At 39.0% G+C, this 12308-nt stretch overlaps 1 protein-coding gene across 6 annotated transcripts in view; it reads left to right on the top strand.

Annotated features, from left to right (window-relative positions):
* Positions 1-12308, top strand: part of LRP6 (LDL receptor related protein 6) — a 133744-nt gene that overhangs the window by 67836 nt on the left and 53600 nt on the right. For 3 of the 6 annotated variants that reach the window (XM_021535114.4, XM_021535113.4, XM_021535117.4), the window contains exons 5-7: positions 115-246; positions 7871-8267; positions 8759-8930. In XM_021535114.4, coding sequence (XP_021390789.1) covers positions 115-246; positions 7871-8267; positions 8759-8930 — 701 coding nt within the window. The remainder of the gene's footprint in view (positions 1-114; positions 247-7870; positions 8268-8758; positions 8931-12308) is intronic. The other 3 variants (XM_085568169.1, XM_085568168.1, XM_085568167.1) reach the window with 1 other exon arrangement.

The raw sequence follows: 12308 nt of genomic DNA, 5'->3' as shown, positions 1-12308 counted from the left end.
TTTAATCTCTGTTGCTGCCACTGATTCTACCACTCAAATGCCATTTGTGTCTTAACACACGATATGAGTTCATTGTTATCAGAAGCATTAATCTGTGTGATTTATGTTTAACAGCTACAAATCCATGTGGAACTAATAATGGTGGCTGCTCCCATTTGTGTTTGATGTCTCCTACCAAGCCCTCTTATCAGTGTGCATGTCCCACTGGTGTGAAACTTCTTGAGAATGGAAAGTCCTGCAAAGATGGTAGGCTTTGTTTTTAAAAAATCTTTTAAATTAAACACAAAGTAACTTTTGGAGGGAAGGCGGTTCTTCCAGCTGCACTATATGAATAATGCATGTTAAGGGTGGCAAATTCTGAAACGATGTATGCTTTTGCAGTACAGATAAAGTGATTGGAAAATGCCCTCTATGTTTTAAAAAGGAAGAATTCTCATGACTGAAGGGCAGGTTACATCCAGTTACAAAATTTAAATTGCAGTTCTATCTCTGTCACTAACTCCCTGCAAGTTTGGGGGGCTCTGTTGTTGCTTTTTCTTAGAGAAAAAATACCTACTTCTTTTCTTGTCCCTAAAATATTTCTGACATTGATCATGAAGTATTTGGCTAATTAGATTGTATAATAACTCCTTTTTTAATTTTTTTTTAAGTCTGTTGTCCATTTATTTTACACACTAAGACCTGACATCTCTCTCTGAAAATAATGACAGTCTTTAGAGGTGCTGAAAGCACTAAAACTCAAGACATGATCAAGATTTAGAGCTGCAAGCACTGACCCAAAACTGCTTTTAGTTTCTCATTGTGGGCTAATATACATGATTTTAAATAGTTATATTTTGTAAGTGTAGGTCTTGTGATGTGTTGTGGTTGCTGTAGTACACTAACAGACTCAAAATTAACACTGGGAGATAATTAGCTGGATCATAAATAACCATGTTTCACGTAGATCATCTCCCTAGGACAGAAGTAAATAGAGGAAGAAGTGATACAGCAGAGCTTAGTGTAAATATGCCAAATAAAATGGATACAGAAATATTTTTTAATTGAAGTTTCATATTTTAAAAATTATTTCAGGTTTGTCAGCTATGTTCAGAGTTTTCTTTAATTTCATGCTATTTCATGCTCTCTGCTGCTTATTTTTATGTGCTTATTTTTGTTAAAATAAATTGCTGCTTTTATGTGAAAAACAGCTCCCATTTTAGCCTGGCAGGATTGTTTATAAGAATTTCCCAATACATAAACAAGATGTTTTTCTTCCATTTCCCTTGGTGTAAGGAGAAGCTTTAATAATACTGCTCTGGGTTGGTTGTATGTAGTCAGAATGTGACAAAAATCCATGTGCTTTTTCAAAAATACTTGATATGTGCAGATAAATTCCAGTGTATCAAAGTAAATTACCAAGGGTAAGTAGAAGAATGGTATTAAAAATCCACCCCAGAACCTTATTAAAAGGAGTTTTCATGCAGAGATATTCAGAAGGAATTTTTATGCAGAGATATTCAGAATCATCAGTTCACTTTTTAGCCATTTCTTATGTCTCAGAATTTATAACTGTTGCTCTTTTCTCCCACTCCGGAACATGAGAAGCCAAATTTTATGTTCCCAGTCAGCCATAACATGTTTTTGATTTACAGAATATGAGCCCCCACTGTACTAGAAATATTGTTGACCAAGTTGCTATAGTATTTTGTCCAGTTGTATGCAAAAAACTTTATACAGGAACATTTCTTTTATGCTTGTCAATATCATGTTGCATTTTAAACCACCACTCTGCTGCTTTATCTTTTGGGAACATTCTGCCTCTGCCTTTTCAGGAAAAAAGGGTGGGAGGAGGGGAGAAAATTGAGACTGTTTATTTAATTCCATCTTAGAAAGGAAGACAGCACATAACCCAGATGAAACAACCTACTCAAATTATTCATCAGGTCCATTGGTTTTGTGCAGCTTTGATCTTGTGCAGGGCTAATTTCTTACATACTCATGCAAGAAGTTCAGCATTTAGTGCTGAGCATGCCCCAAAATAGTGATTTTTTTTTCACTCTCTCCCTGAAGGGAGGTGTAGATCCCTAAGCAGACTTAGAGCTTTTGTGAGTGACCTACAACTTCCCAGAGCTCTTCAAGGCAGAGATCCCCTAGAATTCCTTCCTGTAGGTGCAAAGGTTTCAGTTATTGATTTGGGGGAGGGAGGAGAGCATGGCACTTGAACAGAGCCAGAGTAGCCATAAGACCAGAGTTCAAGATGTAAATCTGGACTTGTCTCTGTGGAGACATCCTTTCTTAGGCTCTTACAGGACCCCTGTAAAGTAAATTTGTTTTCTCATTTTCAAGTGTGCAGAGGTAGGGGATTGATTCTAGTTTCTTGGGCTGTTTTATTCCCCTTGTACTTGCCTGTTCTCTGTATTTGCTGTGAAAGTAGAGTGGAACCCTGAGAACTGAACATTTTTACTTCAGGTAGTTTCAGTATACATCTGTAATGCTGCAGTGCTGATTAAATCTCCACTTGCAATTAGAATGTGTACATGACCATAGGAGAGACTGGTGACTACTAAGTGAAGAAAGGTGAAAAATTAGGCTGATTTTCTCCTCTTTAAGATGGCTTTGTCTTCTAGCAATAGACTAAAATCAGATTGGTTCCTAAACTAAATTTTTTCATGGAAATGAGCCTCTCTGAGGAGTGAGCTTTATTTCATTCTGCACTGTGGAGAATACTGGGCTGCGCTGGAAAGATTTTGATGGGTGAATTTGAGTGTGTGTTTGTGGTGTTTGCAGTGCTTTGGCATTGACAGATGATGCTGGCAGACAAAGGTGAGGCTGGCTGACCCTCCCTGAGCAGTTTCCATGACAACCTAGCATTTTTGAATAATCTTGGTTTATAGAAAATCTTTTCCTCCCTTGCCTTTCTCCCAGTGCTAGTTTCTCTATTTTTGTAGGGGTTTTTTAGTCATACGTTCGAGGAGTTTTAATATTTCTGGTAAGATCTATAAATACAGCAACATACACACACATTTCAATTTTGAACAGTATCTCCACAGTGTTTCAGGAAGGGTTAATACCTTAGAATAAAACTATTTTTCTAATACCTGATAATACAAATCAAAACAGTGAAGTATACTGAGATGTGGGTTTGTAGCAAGGTTTTAGCTCCCCCATATCCTAGGTGAAAGTTTGTAAATACCTGTCCCTCAAGCAAAAGAGAAGCAAAGTTATTTCATGGCCTGATAGTTCTCTATCAGTAACATGTGAAGCAAAGAGTCCTTTCTGAGCACCCAGGCAGGACTTGGGTCTTCTGCCAGAGAGCTTTTACCACCTTTTGTTATATTCTTGGTAATGTATTGTTCTGCACAACATACTGGAATTTCTTTTGCAGTATTGTGTGTGCCGCTGTTCCGATTTTGGCAGTGCTACATTCAAATGATCTTTTGCTAGTTGTAAGACAAACCTGAATTTTCTTATATAAATGAGTTTGTTATTGGAGTTAGATTCTTACTAGTGCTTGAAGATCTCTCTGTCCATGTGCTCAGCTTCTGTCTTTGCCCGGAAGGAGTTTGACTTGTGTCCTGCAGTTGCTTCTGCCAATAGTGAAAAAAGTGGTTTAAAGCACTTTTTAAACCACAGTAGCAGTTTAAACTGCGAAAACCAGTGGTGACTTTTGCTGAGCAAGGAGGTGTGAGCTACCTGACAAAGAAAAAACAGTGCTTCACTCTTCGATTTCAACCTTGCTTTGGCCATTCTGTTCTCTTCCAGGAAAAGTCTTTATTTTGCCCATGGATACTCACATCCTATTTTCCTAGTAGGCCTGGAGGCAGAAGCAGAATTTTGCACTTCCTTGTGCAGTTTAAGGCTGTCCACTGCCTAATTTGCTTTGTCAGAAGTAGCCAGGATCCCAATTTGATAGCACAGATCAGGATGTTAGTTTCACACCTTCATTCTTTAATTTCTTTTAAAGTAAAGAAGAAATATATAATTAATTGCAGATTTATGTTCTTTTGCCTTTGTAGTTTTAAGGTTACATGAAAAACTCGTGTTTGTATTGCTGTATCAGGGACTCTTTCAAAATAGTGACTTCAAAACTGGGGAGAAACATTTAAGAATTAAATGTTTTGGTCAAATGTAAAGTAATTCTATTTGGGATGTATTAATAATCTTGATTTCTCAGATACAGGGAATGCATTATACATATCTTAGGTCTAGCACTTCTTTTGTATGCATTCCTGAGTGTCTGTGTAGCTCAGCAACCACTGATGGCTTTAAAGTTCAATAACTTACAAGTGACTGATGCCTGTATATCATTGAGAAGATGTAATTAAATATGAAGGTTAGAAGGGCATTGGACTTAAAGCTGTGCCATTGCATGTATCTTTATGCTTGCCCTGATTCCCCCTTTCTCCCCCTTCCCTTAACTCCATCTAGCACACAGATTTAAATTATTTAGAATTTTAATAGTGAACTTTTGAGGCAAGCATTAGTTCCAGTACTAATGTAATGCATCATCTGTGAGCTTGTAATCCCAGCTTTCAAAGTGCTTAATAAAAATAGTGTAAAGCTCTCAAAACTGAGTCTGGAGTAGTAAGGCTTATATGTCCATATTTAGACAAGTAAAGGACTTGGCTTTCAAAAAATTGCTAACTATCTTCAATATCCTGTGACTTGAGGCACTGCTAAAAAGAATCTTGAGCTTTGTCGACAAGATGAATGGTTTAGAAACAGAGGGAAAACTGCCTCAAGTCTGCATATGTGTGTGAGATCAGAGTTCTGGCTGCAGCTTCCCTATGCCCTTTGAAAGCATCTAAGCCAGCTGAGGTTGTAAGAGTTTTATATGTTTGCGACTTGTTCCAGTTCCCCTAATAAGTGCTGATAATTTTTTTTTAAAAAGCCAAAAATAAAGTTATGCTTGCATGCAGCCTGCATTCTCTCTTCCTTTTTTTGAAATACAATTCTGTATTCATAACATTCTCTCCCTCATGCTCATCATTAGAGGCTTGATTTTTCTTAGGCAAGGCAAAAGGTCTGGAGATCCTGCTGTCATCTTAACTTTTACTTCATAACTGGTCTTTGGAGTAGAAGTGAATAAAATCGATTGGTTTTGTCATGTCCTGGCACCCTTGAGTACCTTGAGCATCTTCTGAGTGGTGATCAGTGCCTAGCCAGGTAAACTTTTCATAGCTGGTGTTTGCCACACTTTTGTGACTACCTGGGGTTCTTTCCTCTGGCTGTTACCAAGGCAGTGATGGAATCAGTCTATAAATATGCCTAGCTCTTGGTATTGTCAGGATAAGCCTGGAGGTATTCAAAGTGATCTTTCCCTCAGCCTGCTGGAAGTGTGGTGCTTCTCTGCTGCTCGGTTTCTTTTTCCTGAACAGAATGACTGCTGAGCTAACTAAGCAGCTGAGGTGTTGGTTTGCAAATGTTTGGGTAATAGCTCTGAAGTAAGCTTTAAACTTTTAATTGCCTGGTTGGAGAGCTCAGGGTGGGTGTTTGATGGAGGGAATGGAATGCTGGCAAAGCCGCCAAATAAGGACCATGAAATTCTTAGCTCAGGGTTCCAGAGTCCAACACGGATTAACTGAAAGCCAGTCATTTCCCAGTGCTGAATTAAAGCTTAAAAACAATGGGTTGTTTGACTAAACAACAGTGTTGCAGGCTGAAAGCAGGATACTGAAGCTGTTGAAATGGGTCATCTTTGGGAAGAACGTGAAGGTCAGTTGGTCAATTTGAAGGATAAGTTCGAGCAAGGGTATGGTTATACTGAACTGAGTCTTTCTGGAAACCTGGAATTGGTTCTTTGAAATGACTGTCAGCTTCAGCTAGAACACACAAATTATTTTTAAATTATGCCTTACACTTTTTCTGTATATAGTAGACAGTATATATATTTGAACTCTGAGGTTAGGGCATTTGTTTAACCTTAGGTTTACTTGATAATGCAAAAAAAAATCATTGTTTGGGGTTTTGAATATACTTGTCATTATTATGTTTAAAAACCAGGTTGGATAAAAGACTGTGAAGTTGATAAGATAATGTAGTAGGGGTTTCTTTCTTTCTTGAACCTAAATTGTAGGAATTAATTACGTACTAAGACTTTCTATGAACATAATGCACCTGTCTACTTGAATCTTTATGCTGAATTTTTTGTTAAACATAGTAGCAGCAAATACAGATGTACATAGAGACTGCTGTGTCAAGATTAATTGTGTCTGTAATAATAATTAAAAAAAACCTCTCTAACAGGCCCTTTTCCATTGGCTATGTCTCATGCTTTACAGTATTTTGAAGGATACATAGGCATGTAATTATAGGTTCCTCAGTCCTGATTAATTACTGCGTAAGAGTTACTAGAAGGACAGTGGAGTAGTGTTTACATGTATTTCTGAGCACAAAGTGTTTTAGGGCAGAGGATCCCAAAGCTGATCTTAGTCCATTCTGGGCTACCAATCAGAAACACTTGTCATAATATCCTCAACTTCAGTTGTTGAAAGGTGCTCTTTCCTGCAGCACTATGAAAGTGTCTTAGAGGTTTTTAACACTTAAAACTTGCTGTAAATGAAGCAGTGGCTGCTTTGGCATCTTTCCAAGGTTTAGCATGCAGTGAGGTTTCAGCTAGCACCAACCAACATAAATTACTGTCTTTTTTTTTAAAAAACAAATTTGGCATCAGACACCAAAATTCTTCTTTCATCACCAACTTACTTCAGTTTTAGCTCTTTCAGTCTTCTAGCTCCTATTTATACCTCTTACACATCAAAATCAAGACATGGACACAATGTAGCTTGGTGATTGCTCATTTTCACTGCATGTTCATGCATTTGTTTTCCTAAGCCTTCTTCACCCTCCCCCTCATCCTCCATCAGTCCCTGCCAAAGCCTGTCCTCTCAATCTTTGAGGAGAGCCATTGCACCACACTTTCCCTGAAATTATACATGCATTTTTCACCTTAGCTCAGGCTTCCCTCGGGCCTGAGCTGCTTTTATCTCCCTAAGACTCCAAACTGAAAAGCCAGTTTAATTGGAATGGGATGTGGTTTATTTTTATCTTTCATTACCTTGAAAACTGGGGACTTAGTGTAGAAAATTAAATGAAAATTAATTAGATTAGACAATAACTGCAACTGTCATTGATGGTACCATTAAACATGCTGTGTTGCCTGTGTGGTAAAACATCTTCTGCAGTGCAAGCTGATCTTAGTTATTTATTGTGATTCTGACTTTTGACCCAAAAACCACCAAGGCTTTTGTGTGCTTTGGCTCAAAACACTGTTACGTATCTTCATGTCTTAAATAAGCTTGTTCTTAGCAAATGTAGGAGGAGGTGACAGCCGTCCTGCTCTGCATGGTCATTGCACAGTGGTCTGTTCCCAAATCTGACTCGTTCAATAAGAGTTTCTCAAAAGAGAAACTCATGGTGTTTTATGTTACATTTTTTCCATTCATCAGGCATTGTTGAAACATACAGCTTGTTTGTCATGGTTATCCTCTCATCAACAGCAGCAAACATTCAGTAAATAATTCCTCATCTAAGAGGTTGCAGGCCATCTGTTGGTTTGCACAAAATAGCAGCATAGTTGCTGCGTATCTTTTTCAGTAATTTGGAGGGAACGATAGAATATGTGCAACGTGATACATTCTGGGAAAGGAAAGGACCACTTAATTTTCTCTGTAAACACATCTGACTTGTTCTGAAGAAGAACATTGTGAGCAGCTTCACATTTGAAGCCTTGGAGTGAAATTCTCTGCTGATACCCAGCAGTTTGGTTAGGTCCTGTGAAATCAAGGTAGCTAGACCATGTTGTTGGGAAAGAACAGACTCAGGTTCTCTATTTCCAGGCCTCTTGCACAGTGTTTCCAAGATGTTTGTGTTTGTCCTGTTCCTGCAGGTGCTACTGCGCTGCTGCTCCTGGCCCGTCGGACGGACCTGAGGCGCATTTCCTTGGACACCCCCGATTTCACAGACATCGTGCTGCCGCTGGAGGACATCCGCCACGCCATTGCCATTGACTTTGATCCTCTGGAAGGATACATCTACTGGACGGATGATGAAGTGAGGGCCATCCGACGCTCCTTCCTTGACGGCTCGGACAGCCAGTTCGTGGTCACCGCTCAGATCGCACACCCTGATGGCATTGCTGTGGACTGGGTGGCCCGCAACCTGTACTGGACGGACACCGGCACAGACCGCATCGAAGTCACCAGGCTTAATGGGACCATGAGGAAAATCTTGATATCAGAAGACCTGGAAGAACCCAGAGCTATTGTGCTGGATCCCATGGTTGGGTGAGGAACTGTTTGTGAGCATTTTTAAAAATATTGGTCATGCAAAGAAGATACCTCTGTCTGCTTCTATGCAGATAATGGGATGCAATGATAAACTTTTGAGCTTTCCAAATGAAAATACTGGGATTCTCTGAAAGTTAAGGCTCTGAGGCACAAGCACTGCTGCTCTACTTTGACCACCTAGGTAGTCACCTTATGTGTCTATATTTTATTATTTTTAAAGATATTTTTGTGGACTGCATGGATCAGCTTGTTTATTCTAGCTAATAACACTGGTTATATTGCCTTGCTGAGCAGGCTGATACAGGAATTTTGTGTGTTTACATGCCAATTCTTTCTGAATAGTTTGGGCCTTCTTACTTAGGTAGGGAGGTATTTTTGGTTTAGGGATGTAACTTTCTGTGTGCTGTATGGTTTTGGGAAAGAGTAGTCCAGAAGAAGCTATAAGAATATTGGAGGTTTGAATTAATAAGGTTTTGTTTCCTTTGCAGGTACATGTACTGGACTGATTGGGGAGAAATCCCAAAGATTGAGAGGGCAGCACTGGATGGCTCAGACAGAATTGTGCTGGTGAACACCTCACTTGGCTGGCCAAATGGGTTGGCACTGGATTATGCAGAAAGCAAAATATACTGGGGCGATGCCAAAACAGACAAAATAGAGGTTTGTAACTGTACCTGAATTTTTTATTCCATGAAGTTATAGAATGTAGTTTCGCTTTTCTAAGTGTTCCTATTTTGATACAGTCAGAAAGGGTGATAGGATGGTGGTTGAGTTGTGCTTTAAGAAATAACTCTGTTCTTCTCAGCCTTTGGGCAAGTTACTTGCTATTCTTCCCTCATTTTTTTGTGTAAAATAGAAATTATATCCATGTAGTAAAGCTGTCTTTGTAAGAATGTGTGATAAGGACTTGTTAAATAAGTCAATTCTTAAGTCATTAAGAGAAAAAGCTTTTTACTGGGATTAATGTATGTAGTTTAAAAAAATTATCTTTCAGTCTTTGCACTACTCAATTTGGACCCTAGTAAAACATATTTTAAAGAAATAAATCTTAGTTTATACTTCCAGAAATCCTTTATACTTTGCATCTCCCTTGTTTAATTAGAACTTCAGCAAGAGCATAGATTTTCCTTTTTTTCTGACATGTCCAGCTGAAACTTTTAATTAAAACAAAGGCACTTTTTTTTCTCTCCTACATTGAAAGTCTTGTATTTATCTTGTTGTGTAACAGTTGCAAAACAAATTTGACATTTATTATCTGTCAGTCTTAGAGAAAATGGTATTGTTTAGCATTTGATCAGTTTGCTTTCAAAAACTTTTGTTGGAAGTGGAAGACTTGACTGCTACATGGTGCACAGGTCTGCCTGCGCTATATCCTGGTAGATTTGCCTTCTGTTGAGGAATTACGGCTTTCCTTGTCGATTCCTAACTTGCAAATAACTTTTAGCATTTATCATATCTTTTCTAGACTTACAAAGTAGGTTTTACTCATTTATAGCTACAAATAAGTCAAGGTGAAGTCATAGTCATGTGCTGGAAGGTCACATAACTGTTAGTTCTCCTTTAGAGGCAAAGTAACTCCAGTCCTTCAAGGTGAGTTGCTTTGAAGCAGTCCTTAAGAGAGCCTCAGGGAGCAGAGTTTTCTTTGTCCTGAAAACAAGATTTATAGTCTGTAATTCACCTAATATTACACCAGCTCTGAGAAAAGAGTAGAAAATAGTCTTAGTGATGTATAGAGATTTATTATTGAGCACTTCAGCCCTGACACTGTCTCAGTCTTTAATGTGTTTTGCAAAAGGAAAGTTAGGCATTCTTCACCCTCATGTTTGCCAGAACTCTGAAATTCCATATTCATTAATAATAATTCTATTCAGGATCAGTTTGTGGCAGAAATTTTCATCTAGATCAGGCACGAACTCACTGCTGCAATTCTGTCAAACTGGCTAGAACACATCATAGAATGTTTATGTCAACATTATAGTGTCTGTGGCAGGACAGAAGATACCTGATTTGGCACAAAGGTTTTTTGGGACAATTTCCATTTCATTGTTCTTAAATCAGTGTAAGCCAGCAAAATGAGTTTGTTCCAGGTTGTCATTTACTATCTAAGTGGGGCATCAGAAAAGATTTATCACTCTAAGATTTCAGAATTACTAGTTATTTTTTCCTATGAGTCTCCAAATGCTAGAGTTATATTACTGCTGCTGCTTTTTATAAAAAGTTAACATTTGTTAACTCTTATCAACTTGCAGTAAATCTTGAAACAGAAGGGCCAAAACCTTTAAAGCAACAGAGAAGTTGTTCTCCTAGTTTTTCTTCAGTGCTTTTAGATTTTAGTTTTATTTGAGGATATGGGTTTGTATTTTTTGATTCCTGAAAGTGTTCATTTAGGCATATGTGACACAGATCTATAAAATTTTGTGTAAGGTGATCAACACTTCCCACACAGACACCTTTTTTGACAGAGGATGTTAGTCCTTGTAACTAATTTTAGGTGGTGGGTACAGAACAAACAAAAGCAGATGTTGTGGAAATGGTTGTAGATGTTAAAAGCTTACACATGTTACTAGAAAGACTGAGTAGGTTTGTGGAAGAGAATTCCCCTGCAATTTAGTGGCAAGTAAAATTGTCTTTGAGCTACAAATCACTGAATTGTAAATTGATGTAGAAGGAAGGAATCTTCTTGAAACATTTCTGTAGACATTTCCTTTCTTATGCAGTTCTGTGAGTGTAAGTGCTGATTATTCTCTGAGAAAGGATACTGGGATGGGTAGACCTTTGGATGTAACCCATACAGCCTCTCTTCTCCTGCGTTGAGGCCATTCTGTCATGTTCTTCCTTAGATGCAATGTTGCTGCCTGCTAACTGCATGTCAGATGGGCAGATAGGGGCTGAAAATCAGTGACCCTGGGAGTGATCAGCACACATGTTCAGTGTGGCTTCTGCAGTTAGTAAAGCATGGAAGAGCTCTATAGGATGAAGTGGAGGTGTCCATCCAAGAGAAAGGTTCAGTCTAAAGGGGATTTTTTTTTTATCTACACCTGTCATGATTAAGAAATGGTGCTCCCCAACTTAGTGCTCCCACCAAGACTCTCCAAACCACACACTTCTCACTTCCCCCAACAGGATGGAGAGGAGAATTGGAGGCACAAAAAGCAAAGATCACTGGTTGAGATAAGAAAACTAACAGTAACAGCACAATAGTAATGAGAGAAAGAAATTATTCATTCAGAATATCCCTGGCAATAGAAAAAACTGGATGACTCCCTCTCCCCCTGCCGTGTTTCCTCAGTTTGAAGGAACCCCTTCTCCCTGGAAGAGAGTCCCTTTCCCCCACCCCCAGCAATGACTTGAAGGGGCACAGAATAACCTCCAGGTCCTGGCCATGCTCCCTCCTGACTACTGCAAAAATTAATTCTGTCCTGGCCAGAACCAGGACATGTCCTACCCCTTATTTTATACCGTGTCCTTTTATATGTCCAGGTCCTACTCCTTCCAACTATATACATGTATATATATACACAGACAAACACACAAAGTACAGCTCTCATTTCTGTAATCAATGGCCATCCCCCCAAGATGTCTGTTAATATAGTCCATGTCTGTGGGTTCTCTCTGTCCCAAGTGTCTTCCAGGGCAGGAGGACTGTTGTGATGTTGGCTAGTTGCAAATTACATCAGGAGCTCATGACTGGTGTGTCTGGAGCAGTCCATCCTCATTGTCCATGGAGATTTGGCAACCAATATTATACAGCTCAACATCACACACTGTTCTCATCCAAAGAATAAATCTCCCATTTTGTTTCCCCATCCCTCTACATCACCCACCAAGTGCACCCCAGTCTTGAGCAAAAACAATCCCACGGATGGGTTTGCCTTTGCTTGAGGCAGAACTGATCCAAACTGTCTTCCCTAACACATTCCTCATAAGCACCACAAGGAATTTATCCCCTTCTACAGTACCTGGAAATTTTGATTGGGCAGAGCCAGCTTGACTGGTAGAGCCTCTGGTGTTAACTAATCAGATGGCCTCTGCTAAATG

The sequence above is a fragment of the Lonchura striata genome, chromosome 1A (genome assembly GCF_050655825.1).
Source record: "Lonchura striata isolate lonStrDom1 chromosome 1A, ASM5065582v1, whole genome shotgun sequence".
Taxonomy (NCBI): domain Eukaryota; kingdom Metazoa; phylum Chordata; class Aves; order Passeriformes; family Estrildidae; genus Lonchura; species Lonchura striata.
This window is presented reverse-complemented; position numbering and strand designations above follow the sequence as displayed.